This window comes from Corythoichthys intestinalis, chromosome 3 (assembly GCF_030265065.1).
Source record: "Corythoichthys intestinalis isolate RoL2023-P3 chromosome 3, ASM3026506v1, whole genome shotgun sequence".
NCBI lineage: Eukaryota > Metazoa > Chordata > Actinopteri > Syngnathiformes > Syngnathidae > Corythoichthys > Corythoichthys intestinalis.
The window spans coordinates 64,685,912-64,710,043 of NC_080397.1; the positions used below are offsets into that span (position 1 = coordinate 64,685,912).

The 24,132-nt window shown below is 43.2% G+C and overlaps 2 protein-coding genes across 6 annotated transcripts in view; both read left to right on the forward strand.

Moving 5' to 3' along the window:
- The window catches only part of LOC130913196 (disintegrin and metalloproteinase domain-containing protein 9-like), a 30,393-nt gene extending 25,582 nt beyond the window's left edge, over positions 1 to 4,811 (forward strand). The window contains exons 22-23 of one of the 2 annotated variants that reach the window (XM_057831608.1): positions 1,661 to 1,716; positions 1,796 to 4,810. In XM_057831608.1, coding sequence (XP_057687591.1) covers positions 1,661 to 1,716; positions 1,796 to 1,868 — 129 coding nt within the window. In that variant the 3' untranslated portion in view covers positions 1,869 to 4,810. Of the gene's footprint in view, positions 1 to 1,660; positions 1,717 to 1,795 lie in introns of both variants that reach the window. The other variant, XM_057831609.1, reaches the window with a different exon arrangement.
- A 7,841-nt stretch (positions 4,812 to 12,652) lies between these two features.
- The window catches only part of ogdha (oxoglutarate dehydrogenase a), a 50,254-nt gene continuing 38,774 nt past the window's right edge, over positions 12,653 to 24,132 (forward strand). For 2 of the 4 annotated variants that reach the window (XM_057831607.1, XM_057831604.1), the window contains exons 1-4: positions 12,653 to 12,792; positions 12,977 to 13,094; positions 15,898 to 16,312; positions 18,526 to 18,702. In XM_057831607.1, coding sequence (XP_057687590.1) covers positions 16,073 to 16,312; positions 18,526 to 18,702 — 417 coding nt within the window. In that variant the 5' untranslated portion in view covers positions 12,653 to 12,792; positions 12,977 to 13,094; positions 15,898 to 16,072. Of the gene's footprint in view, positions 12,793 to 12,866; positions 13,095 to 15,897; positions 16,313 to 18,525; positions 18,703 to 24,132 lie in introns of those variants that run through there. The other 2 variants (XM_057831606.1, XM_057831605.1) reach the window with 2 other exon arrangements.

The following is a 24,132-nucleotide window of genomic DNA, read 5'->3' on the forward strand; positions in this document are numbered from 1 at the left end:
TGGGAATGAACGCCGAAAATAGCCCATTCTCGGTGGACAAACCGGCCAACGTCGGAGCAGGGGGGGTGCTCGTGGCCAAGCCGAGAGAAGCGCATTCTTTGCGGGCACGCGAATAGGACTGAGGGGGTGGAAATGACCGTGGTGTGTGACAAGCCGTCGGACCGTCGGCAGAGTGGCCTTCTCGGTGGACAAGGAGCATTTGTCACCCACAAAATGCAAGCCACCTAGCCTGGTACACCAGACTCACCGCCGTTCCACCTATTGAGTCTGGCCACCATTCAGCGGATAAAATTTCCATGGCGGAGCAAGCCACAGCAAACAAACAGACAGCAGAGTGGACCAATCAGCGAAGGGCGAACGTGACGTCATTAAAGCGACGAGAGACTTGCGCGCGGCAGTAAACATACTAGTTGAGCGGAGTTTATTCAACATGGCTGACAGACAGACAGAGAGACAGACTGTTGTCAATGACTCGTGTCGATGTGTTTTTGGTCATTTAAAACTGATTTTACCGTGGATTACAACATATTCTCAGCTCTCCTGTTCGCCATCTGTGTTGTTGTGGAGACGACTTCCGACGCGGAAGATTGACATTGCACGTTAAGAACATGTCACGCAAATAAACAAATCTGATTGGACGGTTGATTTTGTGCTTGCTCGAGAGGCCGTTAATGGGCTGGGCCCCAGACTAGTCTCACAGTGTTTGAAAAATACAGGGAAAACAGTCTGGCCGTGCCAGGCAACAAGCCACCTTCTTATTAAAATGTGTGCCATGATCACAGTGTTTGACATAATAGAAAACACGTGACTTCATCACTTCCTCGTCGGTCCAATGGTCCTGCAGTTGTCGGACTTATTTGGGCCATTCTCCGTGGTGAACGGGAACTTTTTGAAACCCAAAAAAGCTCACACGCCTCTCCCTGGTGCAGCAACAAAAGCCTGCAGCACATTGGGCTGGTGTGATGCAAAAATTAATCCGCAAAATCAGTTGAATCCGCAGGCGTTCTGCATACTATACTATTGGCTGTATACTGAAGATGATTAGCCCGCTGACGTCACATTTGCATTCGCCTTCAATCCAGGAAGTCACTCATGTTCATGCCGCGGGATTAAAAAAATTCAATAGATGGATCGATCGCTCCCACATACATCCAAGCGTTCCATTTCATTCAGGAGCATAAAATACCGTGTGAAATATGAAATAAACATGCTTTTTGCTGTCATACGCACTTTAAAAGGCTCATTCCGACTTGATGGGAATTCTGGTTACGTCGCCAGCATAGGATCGTACCCTGGCCAGGGGCTACCCGCAGTCCAAAAAAATACGCAAACATCAGCAAACTAGACTAGAAGCATCACCCGTCCAAAGGGCATGAGTGCCCTCTAGTGGGGAAAACATTTCCTACCATGCAATGGAAAGTTACATCTGTCTCTGGTTTTCCATGGTCTGTCAGTGCCAAATAAAACATGGGAGAGTTGTTGTAACACAGGCAAAATCACAATGAATCACAATGATCATCACTCAAACGGTCAACATAACAGTTATTCTATTATTTTGGCTCTATATCGACCAATCCTGAAAAAGGTTCATCTATAAGTCGACCTTTAATCTTGTCATCCTGCGTGACAGTAAGCTTGTAATGTTTGTGCATATTTTTAGGAGACGAGTTGGAGCGCAACCTCATACGCCACCAGGCCGCCACCGCCGCCGCCTATGTAAGCGCCAAGAGATACACACCTGTGACATAATGAATGCACTTGGTTCCCTGACCTTATTTTGTTCTTGTTTTTGCAGGAAAGCCAAAGCAGGCAGTGCGGCGCAACCTCTAATGCCTCAACGAGCTGCCCCCCCACCGCCGCCCGTGTAATCAAGATTCCACACTTTCAAACCGCCTAATCAGACGCTTCCGACATAAGCGTCGACAGCTAGCGTCCGGCTAATGGCGAGTGGTCACGAGCGCCGCTTCTTTCTGATTGGCTGCTTTGAAAACGGCAAGGTCGGAAGGCAGAACCTACGTGTTTTGGAACGGATGACGGCGGCAATCCCTCGCAGTTAAAGAAAAAAAAATGTTTTGGTTCATAGAAGTTCTATTCTGAACGTCAGGTATGTTCAAATGCAAAAAATGATGACACTTCACCAATTAAGAACTTGTTTCTATACAGTACAGTTCACTGAAATCAGATTTCTTATCAATCAATCAAATTTATTTGTATAGCCCTTTACAAAAGCCGAAAGGTCCTCAAAGTGCTTTACAACAACGACACTTGGCCAGTTTTTTGATGGTAGAGACCATCTATGAATATTTTTTTCCCCAGCTAACACCGTTCGACCCATCGGCACCGCCGAATGACCGAAATTCTGTCTCTTTCATTTAACACCTGAAAAATGAGCGTTTGCCCAAAAATGGGGAGTTGTGACATTTCAAAACCCTACTTGTCCTATACTTTTTGTCCAAATCGCATCATTTACGAATCCAAAATTTCAAGAAAGGGCTAATGTTTTTCTTTTGGCAAAGCGTACGGTTCTGCCAAAATATTTCCCATTCATTTCCAGTGGCCCTATCATAGACTTCCTAATGTATCGACGGGTCATATCGGTCATGCACTGCGCCTCGCATTCAAGTAGGGGGCCACCCAGATCAGGAGGAGCTATTCACAAACACGCACGCAGCCATCTAACGCCAGATTTCTGTTGAAAAAGTACAAAAGCTGTACGCGTACAAACAGGAAGGATTGTCTCAGGAGTGATTTGTTCCAGGATTCAAGGTAATTATAATATTTTTCGTAGCATGCATGCATTTTGAAACGTTGTAAAAAAATCAATGGGAGAAATCAACCGCTACTGCATTGGCATCATATTATGCAATATTTACGTAAAATAAATGCTAACTGGACGTTTTTGGGTTTTTTTTTCTTTTAACCAGGAATCGAAACTGTTTTACGTCCATGTCTATAAAGAATTCGGGGATTTAAGCATTTATTCACAAGAATCTTCATCGGAAAAGCTCTGTTCACATCGGGCCGCCGTTAGCTACATTTACTAATAGACTAGCATTGTACTTTGACATATTTACGTAAAATAAATGCTAACTGCACTTTTTTTTTTACTTTTAACCAAGAATCGGGACTCTTTTACGTCCATATCTATAAAGAATTCTGGGATTTAAGCATCTATTCACAAGAATTTTCAACGAAAAAAGCTCTTTGTGATTCAACTCGGTCAGCTTTGACGGCCTCGCCAACAACGCAGGCTACCTATTTATCGGTCCCGCTCCCCATGTCCCGTCAACACATTATGAAGTCTATGGCCCTGTTTCCAATTCCATTGACAGGAAGTGATCTGTGAACAATAGGAAGTGACTCTGAAAGGTCTCCAAACCAACAGGAAGTGACTTGATTTTTAAAGATTCTCTCTGCTCGCGCTGTACCGGTGCCCAACCCCGATTAGGGTTAGGCTTCACGCACATTGTCATTGGAATGTCCCATTGTTGTCTGATGAAATCACAGTACTAACTTTTTTTTCTCTGGGATCTCTTAGCATTGTTAGCCACTTAGCTGCCATTGCCATATGCTGCATTTTGATTTTATGGATGTTTTTGTAAATCAGAGGAATCCGATTTTTGACTTGTGAGCAAGAGACACGGCGTCGTTGCACTTTTTTTTAGTCCCGCTGAACATTTAAGTCAGCATTGTACGTTGAAACTTCTTTAGTGAAAAATCACTTGACCATCGATTTCAGAGGAAGGACGCTTTTTCACAAATATTCATGCAAAAATGCGCTGAACGTGTCGACGAGGAATATGTACGAGGATGTTTCAAATGGCACTCGGCGTCGCGTGTTTTGCTTTTTTTTTTTTTTTTTTTTTTTTTTATCTTAACGACTGTCACGTGATGCGGGAATAATTGTTTCTCAGTAAAAAAAAACATTGGCTTGAAATTCAAATATGAGGCTTTTTGTATTTTGTACAAAGACATGAGTGTGTAATGCCACATTAAAGGCCCTGTAAAATATTGTCAAAATCAATACCTTATTTGAATGTACTGGTGTTGTTAACGAGACTGCCAAATTTGATTGGTAAGTCAATGTAATAGTAGGGGTGAAAGTGATTCCATCCCTGACACGCTGAAGTAGAAAAAAGTGGGATTTTCTCCTTGAACAGGTTGTTTTAATGAACAGATGATGACGACACACCATTCAAGAGCAAAAAGAAAGCAATAATCACCTAAGCTAAATACATGTAGTTATTTATGAACAATGAAAAGAGTGCCCCGAGGTGTCTACCAGAGGTTTCCGTCTGGACTTTCCCACAATTTTTGTTATTTCAGAATGCCATCGACGCCAGCCGACATGTTAAATTTTTTACAAAGTTACTCGGCAGCTGCTGTATGTTGTTACCTGCTTGCAATAACATTGGGAGAAAACCATCTAATAATATGAAAATGACTGGACCAAGTAAAAATGGATTAATCAATGCAGCAGATCCATTACGCTACTTGCATTATACTTTGTCAAAAGACAACCTGATTTTCATTGAAATTTTCATTTTTTTCAATGATGTGCAAAATAAATCTAATATTATTTTCCCTTACGGTGGTATGAAAAAGTATCTGAACCTTTTGGAATTTCTCACATTTCTGCATAAAATCACCATCAAATGTGATCTGATCTTTGTTAAAATCACACAGATGAAAAAAAAACTGTGTCTGCTTTAACTAAAACCAACCAAACATTTATAGGTTTTCATACTTTAATGAGGATAGCATGCAAAAAATTACACAATAGGGAAAAAAATAAGTGAACCATTACATTTAATATTTTGTGCCCCCCCCCCCACCCCCCTTTGGCAGCAATAACTTCAACCAGATGCTTCCTGTAGCTGCAGATCAGTCTGGCACATTGATCAGGACTAATCCTGGCCCATTCTTCTCTACAAAACTGCTGTAGTTATGTCAGATTCCTGGGATGTCTGGCATGAATCGCTGCCACAGCATCTCAATGGGGTTCAAGTCTGGACTTAGACTTGGCCACTCCAGAACATGTATTTTGTTCTTCTGAAACCATTCTGATGTTGATTTACTTCTGTGTTTTGGATCATTGTCTTGTTGCAACATCCATCCTCTTTTTAGCTTCAACTGTCTCACAGACGGCCTCAGCTTTTCCTGCAAAACCTTTGAATTCATTCTTCCATTAATGATCGCAAGTTGTCCAGGCCCCTAAGGTAGCAAAACAGCCCCAACTCATGATGCTCCCCCCACCATGCTTCACGGTGGGGATGAGGTGTTGATGTTCTATTTTTCCTCCACACAAGACAATGTGTGTTACTCCCAAACAATTCAACTTTGGTTTCATCAATCCACAAAATATTTTGCCAAAACTTCAGTGGAGTGTTCAAGTGCGTTTTTGTGAACATTAAACGAGCAAAAATGTTTTTTTCCGTGGAGTCCTCCCATGAACAGCATTCTTGGCCATATAGTTGATGTGTGCACAGATATATTGGACTGTGCCAGTGGTTTCTGGAAGTCTTTAGTAGACACTCTAGAGTTCTTTTTTTACCTCTCTGAGTATTCTACGCTGAACTCGGCGTCATCTTTGATCACTCGTTGGGAAAGAAGCAACAGTGGTAAATGGTGTTACACTTTTTTAAGGTCCTCAAAGCACTTTACACTGTCTCTTCATCTACCAGGAGCAATGTGGGGCTCAAGGATACTTAGACGAGTTCATCGAATCGAGAATTCGAGAATCGAACCCACAACCTTTGGGTTGGGGAACGACTACGCTACCACTGAGCCACGCCATCCCCAGTGCCAAACCCTCTCCATTTGTAGACAACTTCCCTGACTGTCGATTGATGAACATCCAGAATTTTAGAGATGGTTTTGTATCCTTTCTTAGCTTTATACAAATCAACAATCCTTGATCGCAGGTCTTCAGACAGCTCTTTTGACCAAGCCATGATGCACATCAGACAATGCCCGCCCCTCTCATCAGACCATAGGACATGGTTCGAGTAATCCATGTGCTTTGTTGACGTGTCTTCAGCAAACCGTTTGCGGGCTTTCTTGTGTACCGTCTTCAGAAGAGGCTTCCTCCTGGGGTGACAGCCATGCACACCAATTTGGTGTAGAGTGCGGCATAGGGTTTGAGTACTAACAGGCTGACCCCCACCTCTTCAATCTCTGCAGCAATGCTGACAGCACTCCTGTAACGAGTCACATGACATTTTGGAGGGAAAATGACAAGCAGTACTCAATTTGGACATTTGGGGATGTACATTTTTTCATAGGGGTGTACTCACTTTTGTTGCCAGGGGTTTAGATAATAATGGCTATATTTTGAGTTATTTGGAGGGGATAATAAATGAACTCTATTATATAAGCTGCACACAGACTACTTTTCATTGTATCAAAGTGTCATTTTGTCAGTGTTGTCCCATGAAAGGATATACTGAAATATCTGCAGAAATGCGAGGGGTGTACTCACTTTTGTGATACAATGTATGCTAAGCAGACGCCATTGACTTGCGCTAGTTTAGCCACTCTGGAGCCCTGAAACGAACAAATAATTAACAAACTGCGTAGAATTAGTCAAAATCAACTCCACCGACTAATTACACCCCCCCCCCCCCCCCTTAAGTGGAAGATTAGGCCTTAAGTCAAAAACTCTGAACTTCCCTTCTAAATTGATTTATAGGAAAGTCAATTACATGCAATGAAATGCACTGCCCCCCACAATCTCCGCCTGATTTGATCTGCTTTAGAACATAATTTAAGAACATAGGAGGTATACTAAATTTGAACATCATGTAAACATTGACTTTTTAAAAATAATAAAGCTATTTATAAGTAACTTAAATGAAGTCCAAATGACTCTTAAATTCCGCACGTGGAAATTGAACATTTTGAAGATGACGCAAACATAGACTTTTTTAAATGATAAGACAATAAGTAGCCTAACAGAAACTCACATGAAATAAGCAATATTTTTTTATGTTGTTGTTGTTGCAGAAAATACATGTGCATTAGAGCCAATCAGCTAACTCTCCGTGCTGATCAGGATTCATTCATTCAGCATTTTTTTTTTCAACTGGGTAACTTGCGTATGACGTCGCCATCAAAGAATACTACACAATATTGTTTTTGTTTATTACGTATACATTTAAGATGTATTGGGAAATATTTTAGAAAATCAAAATTTTGAACTTCTGGGGGCCGTTGTAGTACGAAACGTGAGTCACTATGTCATGACGTCGTCGTCAAATCCGCTTCACGTATTTATTTTTATTTTTTTAATGTGTTATATTCTCTGCTTCATAGCATTAACCGATATTTGGAATTGTTCTTCTTCTTCTTCTTCTTTTTGTTTATTGGCAGTTTACCCCTCGGTGCCGTGGGGCATTACCGCCACCTACTGGACCGACGGTTTAGCACGAGATCTGGCAGTTACAGACTGAAAGTAATCCCTCCTGACAACCAGTGAAACACACCCAGAGTGTAGATAAAACCCGAGCCAAAAAATTGGATAAATGACATAGTAACAACCGAATTAAATACTAATGAATTACCCTCTTCCTATATCCTGTCCAACAACCCTGTGTCCCTGAGAAACTTTATTAGCCCTTTTTGAATATTGGCCCTTTTCATCTGCAGAACATTTCCCATCCCAAATGTCTCTTCTGCCTGGTGCAGCACCATTCTGAACCGATCCCTCTGCTCTCCATACTTCCCGCATACCATTAGAATGTGTTCAACCGTTTCACGCTCCCCACAGTGTTTACATTTCCCATCTTTGTGTTTTCCTATCCTATGCAACGAATCATTTAGCCCCGTGTGTCCTATCCTCATTCGACTCAACACCACCTCCTCCCTTCTGCTTCTCCCCAATCTCCTTCCCACACCCACCTGTGACTGTATTGAGAAAAAATGTCTCCCCGTTTCTTGTGCTTCCCAATACTCTTGCCACCTCTTTTGTATGTAGCCCCCAATAATGGATTTCCCTTCCGCTCTACTCAGGACGCCCTGCCTTTCTATCCCCAGTGCTCTCAGCGATTGCTTGGCCAGGATGTCCACTACCTCATTTCCCTCAATCCCCACGTGCGCCGGGACCCACACAAACTCCACCCTGAGCCCACCTTTCTGTGCTTCATACATTAGCCTGTGCAATTCAAATACTAAGTCAAGTCTACTGGACTTCATGGTTAAAATACTCGTGAGCGCCGACCAACTGTCCGAAGCAATCACTGCCAATTTTATCCCATTTGTTTGAACCCAACCAAGTGCCATTATAATTGCTGTTACTTCCACTGCATAAACAGACAAGTGATCTGTACACCTCGTTTTAATGTCCACATTGTAACTCGGCACATGTACCGCCGCCCCAGTACGTCCAGTTTCCGGATCCTTCGACCCGTCCGTAAATACCAGAACGCTTTGCCCATACCTCTGTCCCAGATACTCCTCAGCCACCATACCCTGGTTTCCCCTCTCCCGGATCACTTCCTTAATCCCAAAATTTACCACCGGCATTGTGAATAGCCAGGGCGCAACACTGGATACTGGTACTGTTTTGCCGAACTCCAACTGGCTAAGCCCTGCCAGTTCTGCCACTGCATTCCCCACCCCGCTGAAGGTCATCTTCTGTTGATTTGTGTCCTCCCACCTGTCCATCAACACTTTCTTTACTGGATGTGTGTCTCCATGGCCCCTTACACTCACCCAATACGCAAGCATAATTTTCAATCTTCTAAGTCTCAACGGGAGCTCCCCCAATTCCACCTGTACTGCTGCGACTGGTGACGTTCTGAAAGCTCCACTGCATATTCTCAGACCGTGCGCTTGTTGCACCTCCAGCTTTCTGAGGTGGGAGTTCGCTGCCGAGGCATAAGCCATACACCCATAATCAATTGAAGACCTCATGATCGCCCGATATATATTGAGTAAGGCAGCTCTCGCTGCTCCCCAATCCCTCCCTGACAGGCACCTCAATATGTTATTGACCTTTTTACATTTTTCCACCAATCCATCTATATGCTGTGCCCATGTAAGCTTTTCATCAAACCACATCCCTAAAAACCTCACGCTTTTTACCTGTTCAATTACTCGTCCATACAATTTTAACTCCACCTCCCTATGTCTCCCATAGAAGCATATTGCCTGCGTCTTCACAATCGAGAACCTAAAGCCCCACCTGTCCGCCCACTCCTCAACCCTATTAATAGCCATTTGCATCTTCTTTTGAAGAAAGTCGCCATTTCGCCCTCTCACCCACAACACCCCATCATCGGCATACAATGCCCTCCCTACTCCTGGTCCAACATCATCAAATATATCATTAATCATAATATTAAATAAGGTTGGACTACAGACACTCCCTTGGGGAGTCCCATTGTCCACCTGGTACACCCCAGACAAGTCTGCACCTACCCGCACTTCTATTTTTCTATTCAACATAAAACTCAATATCCAATTATACAATCTCCCCTTCACCCCCAATCTAGTCAATTTAATAAGAAGCCCCTCTATCCACAACATATCATATGCTTTTTCAATATCGAATAATACAGCTATCACCATTTCCTTATTTACTCGGGCCCTACTAATCTCGGATTCCAGACATATTATATTATCCATCGTTCCTCTCCCTTTTCGGAACCCACTTTGACACTGAGTTAAACAGTTGTCCCACTCCAGAGCGTGATTCAACCTATGCACCACCATTCTCTCCATAGTTTTCCCCAATTGGGAGGTCAGCGCTATAGGCCTGTAATTTTCCGGCCTCGTCGAATCCTTCCCTGGTTTTAGAATTGGAATCACCACTGCCTCCTTCCACTGCACTGGCACCTCACCCGTTTCCCAGATTCTGTTAAAAAGTTTTAGGACCACTCCCAACCCTTGTTCACTCATATGTGCCAACATACTATAACACACCGCATCCTTCCCCGGTGCTGTGTATTTGCGCTTCACGTTCGCTAATGTTTTCTTCAATTCATATAAGCCGAATGGCACATCGAAGTCCCCGCCTGTCACCGGCCTCCTATTTTTAGTTCCCGGATACCGACTGAGAGTCTCCTCCCTACTCGCTTTGGCTCCATGTGTCAAATTCCCCATGCTGTGAATCCCAACAAACGTCTTAGCCAGCAATTCTGCCCTTTCAGCTCCCACCACTGCTTTGTCCCCCTCATGTAGAACTGTTGAAACGGTGCCCCCTTTAAGTCCATTCATACGCCGTATCATGCCCCACACATCCGACAACTGAGTTTCCCTACCAATTTTATCACAATAACCTCCCCAAAATGCACGTTTTGCCGACCTTATGCGCCTTCGTACCACTGCTTGTTTCTGCTTATACTGACATAATGTCCCCATTGTGTGGTGCCGTTTGAGGAGCCTGAACGCTCTGTTCCTTTCCCTAATTGCTTGCCTACACTCATCATTCCACCACGGAACCCTCTTATTGTAAGTACTCCCACGTGACCTAGGGATGGTATCCTGCGCCGCCTGCACTATGGCCCCCACCACTGCTTCATTAAATACCCCCGTGTTTTCCATCCTTTCTTCTGAAATTTCTCCACACCTGTCATCACTCTTAAGCCTGAACCCATCCCAGTCCGCCTTGGCGAAGTTCCATTTCATTGTTCGTACCTCACCAATCCCACACGGGTCAGTTCCTATCTTGCAAATAACTGGGTAGTGATCACTCCCCACAGTTGTCCCTTTGAGTACTCCCCATTCACAAAATCCAGCCAATTCGGCTGATACAAGTGTCAAATCCAGTGTACTTTCAGTGTTCGATGCACTATTATATCTAGTCCCACCACCATCATTTACGCACACCAGATTATTTTCCTCCAAATAGTCTTCTAATGCTGCCCCATTCGTGTCCGTATGTTTGCCACCCCACAACGTGCTATGTGCATTAAAGTCACCACACCATACCACTCTTCCCCCCTTCTGTCCCCTCACCATATCAAGATCCCCCTTATCTATTCTATTGCCCGGATTGTAATAATTTATTATATCCACGACACCCAGCCCAGTCCACAGCTTTATTCTAATCGACTCAAACCCCGCACCCTTTTCCTCTACCTTATAGTTTAAACCCCTTTTAATAAAGGTCGCCACCCCGCCCCCTCTCCTATCCCCCCTATCGTTCCTCACTGTTTCATATCCACCTATTCTGAAATCCCACTGCGGCTTTAACCACGTTTCCTGGATGCAAATAACATGTGGTTCCACCCTCAATTCCGCCACAAACCTCTTCATCTCCTGGCCATTGGCTATAAGGCTTCGAGCATTCCATTGCATCAAAACTAAGCACATGACGGCCCACCATTCCACACTTGTGAGCTCAGAGTCTCCCCCGCCAGTTTTTCCGTTACAACTTCCCAACGTAGATCCTTAATATTCAGATATTTCTCAGCCGCTTTAACAATAATCTTGATTTTCTCAGTTTTGCTACTTGTCTGCGCAGTACAATTTATCGCCTCAACCATAAACAAAACGAAGTCCCTCTTACTCACTATTAGAGAGTCTTCATTCATTTTGACACCGCCCACGCACGCTCCATTATCCCCTAACGCCGCTATGTCAGTACCGTCCAGTCGCCTTGTCCCCACTTTCTTTGCCGCATCAGCGTACGAGATCCCCTGCGTAACCCGCATCCTTTGTATCTCCGCTGCTCTCTGACTAACCTCACAGCCCCTATACGCTGAGGCATGCTCCCCACCACAATTACAGCACTTCAGTCGAGCCTTATCCCCACACTTCCCATACTCATGCTCCCCCGCACACCTTCCGCACCTGAGCTTCCCCTTACACACTGCCGCAATATGACCAAACCTTTGACACTTATAGCACCGCAGTGGAGGAGGAACAAATGGTCGCACTTCATAACTAAAATACCCCAAGAACACTTTAGTAGGCAGCGATCCCCCCTCAAACTTAAGCATAACCGATAAACTGTCAACTTTATTCCCATTCCTATTAGCCTTCAATCGGACGACCTCTGCCACCTCAGCCCCCTTCACATTTTCTTTAATCTGGTCCACAGTCACACTCGTAGGGATTCCAGTAATCACTCCCCTGTTCAGGCGTCTCTCATCCGGCAATGAACAAATCACCTCTTTCCCGTCAATTCTAGTCAGCCGCAGTGTCTTCCCCTGTTGCACTCCGTTCTGGCACAATATTAACAGCGATCCATTCCGCAGTTGTTTTACCGACTTCGATTCCCCTATAGCCCTATGGATTGCTTTAGACAGTTTAATCGGGTTCCACTCACCAAACGACGCTCCTTCCTGCGCCAGCTTCACAAATACCTTGTATTCGTCGCTTTGTCTTTCTCGATCACCGCGTTCACCGTCACTACTCGACTCCAAACACTCCAATTCCCTTCTCCTCGTCTCCTTTTCCGATTTCTTGCGCTTTTTCCGGTTTAACTGCCGTTCACCCACCTTACTCCACCCGGCATTTTCCCGGTTCGCCGTTTGACATCCCATCCCCTCCATCTCACTTCCGACTTCGTCACTTCCCTCTGCCATCACTCCCGCCAAACCGTGAGCCAATCCGACCACCGAACTGTCTGGAGTCCGGGCGGAGCCTCATTTGGAATTGTTCCAAGAAATCAACTAAAATAAATGTGCTAAAATTTTTATCGTAAGGGATCATTCGCCGCTGTGCATCACGATGTCGTCTTTAATAAACCATATCAATAGAGAAAGCTAGATGTTGCAAGGCAGAGTCGGCGGCCTCAGCAACCGACGGCCATCTTGCGCCGGAGATTTCTACGCAATAGAGGAGGTAATGTGAACGATTTTCTCCACTAAAATACGTATTGCCGTGACCAATGGGTGGTGTATGTTGAATACTGTATATATAACATACGAAGGCTATCCAGGACATAATGGTGATCGGATGGCTCCGACGACAAAATGGCCGTTGGCGCACAGCAGACAGCTAGTCTTATAAATGTGATATCTAATAGGCCTGACTCCCATCCTTCGCGGGCACCCGCTGAAGCAGCTGTCATTCATGAACCGGGAGAGTCGAAGGGCGTCCGGGAAGCCGGCAGAGAGGCGAAACGCTCGTCCCTGTTTCTGGAGGTCAGTAAGCCGGTCCGCCGAGAGCCTTTTACAGACACAAGCTAACTCCCGGTCGAAAGGCGCGGCGTCCTTTTCCGAGCCCAATAAATTCCGTTGTCCTGTGCTATTTCAGGAAGACAAAACCTGTTAGCTTGTTAGCCGCACACGCTAGCGCTTCACGGGGGAACAACCTTGACGCGGCCCATAAACGTGACTCTTCACGCTGTCGATGCTCACCGTTTGGGTTTGTTGAAGTGGGGACGTAACGTTTTTTGCCTTCGTTGGAACATTTTTATTCCAATCGCCATGTAGGCACCGTACTTGACGCATGGAAGCGCAAAGTCAAAAGTTCGGCTCGAAGGGGCTACTTATATAAGCCATTGGCGCCTATGGAACTCGCACAGCCGCTTCAATGACTGCACTTGACGCTTTGAAATGTTTTATCGTTGTGCTTGTGTCACTCTTGCTGCGTGTCGTTTTAGTTTGTTTTCGGAAGAAGGAGAAGGTTGGCCGTCATCGACGATTTGGGAGAGGACGCGCTGATTGACAGATGCCGCGCACAATAGAAAACGAGCCAGTTTATTTTTAGGTGGGATTCTGACCCGGTGACCAATCAGGAGGGCCGCTATTACCGGTGGGCGGGCTGGCCGTGGCAGCAGTTCGAGCAAGGTCAAAAACTTGGGCTTCCTCGATCTTGCGTCTCATTTACGAACTGATTTTGCTTTTTTTTTTTTTTTTTGTAAGGTATGGGAGGAAAGTTCAAGGGCTGTTGTCATCAAGCAAATTTTAAATCGAAACAAATCAAATTTTGCTGCCACGCCAAAAATAAAATTTTTCTGTTGACACACTTCCAAATGATAAATTAGATTTCCACATTCAACAACAACAACAAAAATTCTTTGTGGTTTAGGTCACAGGAGAAGCCTGTTATTGGAGTAAGTTCTTTTTATAACCTGATGCTTTTAGGGGAAAAAATGAGTAAGTTGGTTCAACAGTTTGTAGTTTTGCTTGTGTCATCACATAAGTTTTTTTCAATTAAAAAAAATGCTACTTTATCCAATATGAATCGCTTTGTATCCATTACACCCCTAATGGATACACCCTATATTAGTTAGGGATGTCCCGATCGCATATTTTTCACCCGAGTCCACGTCACCTGATTTTGAGAATCTGCCGATAGTCCCGATCCAATACCGAAAAAAAGGTTGTTGTGTTTTTTTATGCTTTTCTTTGAACAGAAGTTCCAAACATGTTACAGTACTGTATTTTTTTACGGCACTTCCTCTTCCGCATTTTCTGTATATATATTTGTTTCTTTTCGTCGTGCCATTGTATTACTGGATTACTTTGTCACTTTTGAGCCCTTAAAAAGTAATAAAAGGATAAATTATGCCTAAAAGAGAATGGAAAAATGAACATTGCGATATATATTGCCAAGGCTCCACACATAATTTTTGCATTGGTTGCACTGGTGCACCTAACTTTTTTCTTCAGGTGCACCAGCACAAAATGTAGGCGAACCTACATTTTTCATTGCATCACCTTTAAAGCCATGCTCTAATTTAATCACTCCCCATAATATTCATGTTAATTCATATGAGAGAGTCCTCTCAAATTCACTCACGCTGCCAAGAACTGCCTCTCGACAAAGAAGATTGACTAAATGATGATTGACACATATACTGCTGCAACGATTAATCTTGAGTAATTCCATTAGGGGAAAAAATCACATCAAATTTTGCTGCTTTGAGTATTCATTTAATTAGAGTGGTGTTGTCAATGTCACGGTTTGTTTCGAAAGTGTTTGCATTTAGTTTTATTGATTTGGGTGGATACACTTCCTTCTAGAGGCAACAGTGGATATGACATAACTCATTTAACATGGCTGAATCCAGCTGCTCCCTGTTGAGACCAACATTGGGTAAGTTTTTGTTTGAGGTAATGTTTTTAATGCATTTGAAATTTAGTATAGCGATATATTTAGTTGTTTTTTTGTGGGGAAAAATGTGTTTGAACAATTTTTTAAGAGCATTGTAAAAACACGTTAGCATTTTATAGCATTTAAGCTAGCAGACATTGGCTGTGCAAGTTAGCCAATTGTTCTTTTGTTGTACTTAGATTCAAATTTATTATTTTATTTATTACGTTTTGAGGTTAATGCTGAGGTATTTTAATTTATTTTTAAATCAAAGTGCAATTCTGTATCGTTTGAAGAAACGAATTGGGAATTTTGTATTCGCATTTAATGCTTTTCTGAAAGCGTAATTTTAGCAAGCCTTTGTTTTAATCTCCTAAAATGTTATTCTGCAACGCATGTTCCTAATCAGATTACTCGATTAATCGAACGAACTAGTTGATAGATTAATCGACTACCGAAATAGTTTATAGCTTCAGCCCTACAAACCTGTCAATCATCGTTAACTTCAAGTACCAAACGCCAGCTGCACTGGTGAACAAGAAAAGCAGCAGTAGGAGGGAGTGTGAGAGGCTGTACGAGCATGAAGCTGAAAAACAAAGATTTAAAAAAAAATTTTTTTAAATTTAAAAATCCGGTCCTTTTCACCCGATTGCGATCCGCTGGAAAATGCCGCAATCGCATGATCGGATCGGGCCATCCCTAATATTAGTCTGACCTAAATATTAGAAGGCCACGCTGCTCGGTGGCGGCGTGGGCTAAAACAATCTCCCGGGAGCCCCCCTCTCCTTCTTCCCATTCCGCCGCGCTTGGACTCGCTGAATTTCCACGGCTTCTTTGAACTGCTTAAAAAGAGGAAATAAAAATGAGAATTTCCCCAAAATTCTAACACTTTGCTTTTCATGATAGGATCTGATTGGAGGAAGACACAAGTGCAAAGTTGCTGTCCGCCATCATCGTTGTGACCTTGAGGACGCCTTACATTTTTTGGGGGGGGATCGAGCGCCGTCTTCATCATCGTCATTTTCGCCATTAACGCTGTCGCCGCCACGTGCGAGCCGGCTTAAGAAGGACTACGCTACTCATGCATCGATTAAGGACTTGCGCGGCGCGCTTGCGTCCGCTCACCGCCTCGCAGGCGGCTAAAACTGTAGGCCCGCAGCGGCCGATCACAGCCGCGGCCCCCTCGGGCACAAGAACGTTCGGCCCGATCAGGTGCTATGCGGCGCCCGTGGCCTCGGAGCCTTTTCTAAACGGAACTAGTTCCAATTACGTGGAGGAGATGTATTTTGCCTGGCTGGAAAATCCCAAGAGCGTTCACAAGGTGAGATCATAAGTGTCGTGTTCTCGTCGCGAACGAGTTCGTGACCCTTGCCGCCATGCTGTAATGGTAGCCGCTGAGTCACGTCACCTGTAAACTGCTGATGTCACATTTCAACCAGTATAGTGCAGTGTTGTTTTTGGCAGCCCTTTTCATTTTCATCTTGGTCTTTTGGATGAAAATACTTACGAGTCATATTTTAGTCATTTCAAAATGTCGTCTAGTTTTAGTCGACGAGTATTCGAGCACTTTTCCTCTGGATAAAGTCAAAGGTTTTAGTCAAAAAAAAAAAAAAAAAAAAAAATCATCTTTAAATGAACTACATTGTTTATAAGTGCAAAGCGTATGTTTTGAAAATAATATGTGTAACTTAGAGGTGCAACAATTAATCGATTAATCGACAACTAATTGGTTAGCAAATGAATCGACAACTATTTTAATAACCAATTCATCGCTTAGGACCGTCTTCATCTTAAACTTGTTCTAAATTATTGAAATTATAACCTATATATAACTTCTCAATTGTAAATATCAGATTTCTTCATTTTTGTTAAGTCAAAGTAGCATATGGAAAAAAATCTGCTTTTACTTTGGAAAACAAGTCACATTTTTGCCAATTTTCAGAAATATTACTACCTAAAGTAGCTTCTTAATCAGGCTGCAACAACTAATCGATTATTAAATTAGTTGCCGACGAATTTGATAAAAGTATTTTTGCCAGCAGCTATGAGAAGTCCCGTTTGGGTCCCTGTTTGTGTGTAATGTGAGGCTGTGCACGCGCTTGCCGCTGATTAGAGCAAGAGAGAGAGAGTTCACTGCTACACTCAGGTTGGGTTGCTGAATCAATAATATTACGAAATGTCGAGTTAGTTTGTCTTTTGTTTTAGATCCAATGTGCCTCCGCCAGAGGTCAGTCAATGAAGCCAATTGCATTGTTTGTATTCTTTTTTTGATGAGATGTTACTACTTATCAGGGAGGACTAAGCTAGTTAGCGATTATGCTAAGAATCTGTTTGTGTTGTTTTGGAGAAGCATATTAGCACTTGAGTTATTGTAAGAGTAAACTAGTTGATAGTAATTTTCTTTTTAATAAAAAAAAAAAAAAATATGGATTTTGGATTATGAATGGTGTATACGTGTTTAAAAAAAAAAAAAAAAACACGTATAAACCATTCATATCGGTCCTATTAATAATGTTATTGGATTTGTTGGGATGACGTCATAATTCCTATAAGCGGACCAATAATTATTGTGCACCAGTACTTTTTCGCATGAGAATACACTCTCAGCAGAATATTATTTTCATTGAATCATACCCATCTGGACACCACGGCGTGTAAACTTTAAGAAGACGCTCGCCACGCTGAAGCTAATGTTAATGTGAAAGCTATGCTAATGCTACAAGTTACAGTGTGTGACGGTGACTCGGCACAGACGTTTAAAAGCTAAGGCAACATTGCAAATTTTTTTTTTGCCAAGTTAAGAAAACAAATCTTACTAAAGAAGCAAGCCTGGGGCCCAGCCAGGCTTGAGAACATCATTATTTATTTGTCTTTGGTTGTGATTGAGTTAACCATCAGTCACCTGTGGGGGTACAGGACATGTCACATGACCCAAACACTGCCAAGATGCAGGCCGACTGACTACATATATAATAAGAAAATGTCACGCATTTCGAAGCGGTCGCATTTTCGTTTGGTCAGACAAAAACTTTCATTCGTGTTATGTTTTAGTCTCCCGAGACACATTTTTACTAGCTCGTCACATTGTCATGAAAAGATTGTTCTGTGTGTTCCTTTTTTCAACTGGAAAAAAGCACAAACTCTTGTATTCACTTTGACAAAGTTTATATGAGGACAAAGATGGACCGGTGTGTGTTTGTTGTTCTTCGAGAGCAACTTTAGGGATTTTAAAGCGTGTTTGGGAATGCTGGGGTGAAGTTAAACAGAAGTTATTTCGTGTCATGTCGGCTCCGCTTGCTCCCGTGGCCGCTTTCCACAGATGACTCACACTGGATCCCTTAGAATGGCGCATAAGAAATATGATCTTTAAATGACACTCCACCTTGTGTAAATGTGGCCACAAAATGGGATTCTATCTCATTCTGATTTAATGCCCAATGTCACGACAAATCTATATTAACACTCACCTTTTGGACGTTGTGAATATGAAGTCTTCTGACATCCCGCTCTGTTTCTCTTCTTGTACCCGACAAGTCATGGGATGTGTTTTTCCGCAACGCTAACGCTGGCGCGGCGCCCGGCGCGGCCTACCAGTCCCCTTTGGGCCTGTCCGCTGTGCCTGAGCTCTCGTCCCTGGTGGGATCTCAACCCAACGTGGAAAAGCTGGTGGAGGACCACCTGGCCGTGCAGTCCCTCATACGTGCCTATCAGGTACATGCTAACTTACTAAACAGCAAGATTTGCACTGTCATGAACTTTTCTGATTTATTTGGTTCAATGGTTCAAAAGCACTTGTAATCAGATAAATATTACTTTTACCTACACTGCTGATCAAAAGTATTGGCACCCCTGCAATTTTGTCAGATAATGCTCAATGTCTCCCAGAAAATGATTGCAATTACAAATGCTTGGCAGTAATACAGTGGTACCTCTACATACGAAGTTAATCCGTTCCAGGACCTTGTTTGTAAGTCGAAATGGTCGTATGTCGAGCAGGATTTTCCCATAGGAATACATTATAATTCCATTAATTCGTTCCACAGCCCAAAAACCTTCACTAAATCCTTAAAAAATACTGCTGGTACTATTACAAATGGCAATTACACATAGCAAAACAAATACATTATAAATCAAAATCGGAATAATAATAATAATAATTCCTGTATTAATGTAACGAATCAGGTTCTAATGTGGCGGACGTTTTTTGCTGACCCTGAACGCACCGCGGGGCTGACGTGCCAGAGACAGACCGGTGAGCTTGAGTTTCACTTTCACTTTGAATGTTTTCTTGAGAACACCGTCAATTGCGGCAGACAGAAGGTGTTTTTGTTTTGAATAAGTTGTGAAATAAATGATTGAAACGTGGCGAAGTTGGCGATTTCTCTGGAGATGTTACCACAATAAGAATTGTCAGCTTAACTTATAAAGACTGGCGAACGATGGTCGTCGGAGGACCGTGGAGATGTATTGTTGAGCCATTTCACGGATGCCCACCCTACGCTCATATTTTTCTGTCATTTGCATCTTCATTTAGAAGGTAAGCGTCAACTTTTTCCTTGTTTCACCACCTGTACCAACCTTTTCTGAAACCAGTGTTGATTTGTCACACAAGAAAATCCGCCGTGCATTCGTCTGCGGTGCTGCCATTGTCGTCGTATTTCGAGCATGTCGTCGGATGTAGAAACAAATGGCGAGTCAAATTTTACGTCGGATGTCGAAAAGTTCGTGTGTCGAAGCGATCGTATGTAGAGGTACCACTGTATCTTCATTTATTTTGCGTGCAATGACCACACAAAAGAAATTGGGGGGGGGGGGGGGGGATCATTTGACACAAAACTTCAAAAATGGGCTGGACAAAAGTATAGGCACCCTCAGGCTAATTCTTGGTAGCACAACCTTTAGACAAAATAACTGCGAACTTCCAGTATCCATCAGTGATTTTCTCAGAATGCTCTTCTTGAATTTTAGACCATTCTTCTTTGCCCAACTGCTCCAGGTCTTTAAGATTTCAGGGGGGCCATTTTCAGATCTCTCCGCAGGTGTTCTATGGGATTCAGGTCTAGACTCATTTGCCACGTTTACATGGAGCCAAATATTCCAATTACAATCGGTTTAGATCTTCAAACCGAATAAATGTGTTCCATATAAACACCTCATTCGGAATGAACAGGCCCAAACTGAATGGAATTTCATTCCGATTCACAGGGGTGGAATATTCCTTTTCCCAAACCGATTAGAAGTAAAATTATATCATGTAAACAGGGAAGCAGAATGGTGGCTGGTTGCGTTCTTTCCGCACATGCTCCGTACTGACGTGGTGACGTCACGTTGTGACGTAAGTAGCGTCACTTGCAACATGGCTTCCAAGCACACGCACAGCGCATCTAATTGGAGTCCGGCGGAAAGTTTATATCCATGAATCCCTCCACCAGCCCACACAACTTTTTAAGTGAACGGCGTGTCATTCTGAAGTTTTGTTTCCACTCGAAAAGTTAAAACAGCAGCTGATCTGACGATCGATCTCCATGTTTTGCAACGTGACGCTTTGTTTTGATTAATCTGCGCAAGTCAGACGGCAGTTGTCAAACGTCCTTTCGGAATAAAGGCAAACACATGTAAACGCTGGATCGGAATAGATGAAGTGGCATGTAAACAGCTGATCTGAAATTTCCATTCGGAATGATTTGAATCGGTATGAATAAAAGTCAGCATGTAAACGTGGCTACTGCTGGCCAGTGCTTTTTCTCAAACCATTTTCTAGTGCTTTTTGAAGTGTCATTGTCCTGCTGGAAGACCCATGACCTCTGAGAGAGACCCAGCTTTCTCACATTATGCTACAATATTTGTTCATAGTCTTCAGACTTCATAATGCCACGAACACGTCACGCAGTCCAGTCCCAGAGGTAGCAAAGCAACCCCAAAACATCAGGGAACCTCCACCATGTTTGACTGTGGGGACCGTGTTCTTTTCTTTGGAGGCCATTTTTTTTCTTCTCTGTAATCTCTATGTTGATGCCTTTTCCCAAAAAGCTCTACTCTTGTCTCATGGGACCAGAGAATATTCTTCCAAAATGTTTTTGACTTTCTCAGGTAAGTTTTGGCGAACTCCAGCCTTGCTTTTTTTACGTCTCTGGATCAGAAGCGGGGTCTTCCTGGGTATCCTACCATAGAGTCCCTTTTCATTCAGATGCAGACGGATAGTACGGGTTGACACTATTGTACCCTCGGGCCGCGGGACAGCTTGAACTTGTTTGGATGTTAGTTGGGGTTCTTTATCCTCAGCCCGCGCAATCTTTGGTTGAAATCTCTCATCAATTTTTCTTTCCGTCCACATCTGGGGAGGTTAGCCACAGTGCTATGGGCTATACACTTATTGATGACACTGCGCACGGCAGACACGGGAACATTCAGGTCTTTGGAGATGGACTTGTAGCCTTGAGATTGCCTGTGCTTCCTCACAATTTTGCTTTTCAAGTCCTCAGACAGTTCTTTGTTTTTTTTTTCCTTTTCTCCATGCTCAATGTGGTACACACAAGGACAGAGGTTGAGTCAACTTGAATCCATTTGAACTGGCTGCAAGTGTGATTTAGTTATTGCCACCACCTGTTATGTGCCACAGGTAATTAACAGGTGTTGTTAATTACACAAAATAGAGAAGCATCACGTGATTTTTCAAAGGGTGCCAATACTTTTGTCTGGCCCATTTTGGGAGTTTTGTATGAAATCATGATTTCATTTTTTTCATTCTCTTTTGTGTTTTCTCATTGCAAGCAAAATAAATGAAAATATTACTACCAAAGCATTTGTACCGGTAATTGCAATCATTTTCTGGTAGAAATTGAGCATTATCTGACAGAATTGCAGGGGTGCCTATACTTTTGGCCAGCAGTGTATCAGTGTACTGTTATAATTAAAACAAACAAATGTTGAAGTCCTCATCACTATATGCACGCTTTGAACTCATCGTTTGATGATTATTTAGCACTATGGTCAACAACCGCAGTCAGAATGTTTTCATGGTACGGCCATTAAGGTGTGGCGGATGACTACAGGGATACAACCAGTTTTGTTTGGCATCCCTTTTAATTTTCTTCTTAGACTTTTAGTCATATTTAAGTCTTTTCAAAATGTGTTTGTCTTCATCTCGTTATAGTCAAAATGTTTTCGTGTGTAAAAATTCTATAGTTTTAGTCCAAGAATAAAATCAACAATTTGCAAGGAACATTGACAAATAAGCACATATTGTAGCATCTAGGACAGGAGTGTGCAAACCGGTCCTCAAGGGCCGCAGTGGGTCCTGGTCATTGTTACAACCGATCCGGCTACGGCAGTTTAACCAATGAAAGGTCCGGGGAAACGAGAAGCACCTGACTGCAATCAACTGATTGCACTTGTAAGACACCAGATTGGTAAAAAAAAAATGGTGATGGGTTGCGACGAAAATCCACACCCACTGCGGCCCTTTGTGGAATAGTTTGCCCACTCCTGGTCAAGGAGGACAACGCCAACTTGGGGGTGAGGGTTTTCCAATGGTTTTATTTGCAACCAGAAGCACGGAGCACGACGACCGTAAGCCGTAGCCGACGCCAACAAAAGCAAAACAACGTTTAAGAGGATGCGTGCCATGTTAAATGCTAATGCTACAAGTTATGCTTAGTGTTTGTCGGTGATTCAGTACAAGCAACATTGCAGATCACCTCTCTTGCCAAGTATTAATAGCCCAGTCGGGCGGGAACCCGCACGATTTGGCAACACTGAACGTCACACATGTCTTGACAGCGCGTGTGACACGTTACGTAATGAAAGCGCCTGATTGGCTTACCGCTGCGCTCGGCCACGTGCCCTTCCTCGGAGTACTCTTTCCCACGATTCACTGTGGCACATTTCAATTACAGGCACGCAAGCACTCGCACGTGAAGTCCCGCTGATACACCAGAACCTCCCAAGTCCAACTCCTGGTAGACCTTCACATCTCTGGTCACTTTCAGGCCCGGTTGGGTCATGCCACAATGAGCGTGGTTGAAAATTAGGTGTCACTTTCAAAAATGCCCACGAGCAACATATCTCGTCTAACAATCCAACATTGAGATGAGATAATGCCCTTAAGATAGAAATTGTCACGAGCGCAATCAGGTGACCTTTCACAAAAGCTCCGCCTCCTTAAGTGACTGTCACTAAGCCGACAAGCTTCATCACAGCCTTCACCTTGGCATATACGGGAATGTTTTAAATGATTGATTTTGGCGCCAAACCAGTACAACATTGAGGCAAAAGGCTTTACAATATGCGGCGCAGGGTTACGATGAAAATGTAGCAAGCAGTCTAGGCAAAAGCGTACAGGTTTAATATTTGCAGCCAAGCAAAGGGTCGGGATACTAAGGTGCAGCTTCATAAAACGTTGCATGAAAAATCAAAATGATTAAGTTCAAGGCGCTCATTAGGGCACTGTTTATTTAAAAAGAGGAAGCATTGCTTTAAAGTGCCTGTGACACAATCAAAAATCTTAAATAGCATTATTATGTGAATTAAAATCATATTTTGAGACAATTTATACAACAATTTGGCAAAGCGCAGATGACGAGAAATGAGTCTTTTAATCTGCCGTTTTGCCCCGCCTGTCATTTTAGCGCTCTAGCGCCTCCATCTGGGTGATGATGTCGGTAGAGTCACGATTTCAGCTGATTTAGAATTCAGCCCAATGAGGAAGATTCAGAACGAGGAAAATGCGACACAGAGCAGCAAAATGTCATCATTGTTTTTAATCTCTCTTCTCCAATATTTTTACAAGATATTCTTTTGATGTAAGTATTTTTTTCCCCAATTGTTAAAGAAATGCTGTGGTCATGACCAATACGTCTTGTGCTAAATCGAATATGAAATATTAAAAATGCATTTATTCAGTACAACAGGGCTAAATTACGGCATAATGGTCAAAACTGCAGACTTCTTAAAACTCCCAAACGATATTTTATGCCACTGGAGTTAGTCCTGGTTTGTCCTTTTTCTGCCCCGGCTTTTGAGACTGAGAAAGAGCGTAAACAAAACAGGAGGCGTGAGCGCTACAGTAGGTGACGTGCTAACCCGAACCGAGCGGCTTTTCCAAGTCTTTTCCTCGCCTTTAGAAAACAAAAAATCCCACAA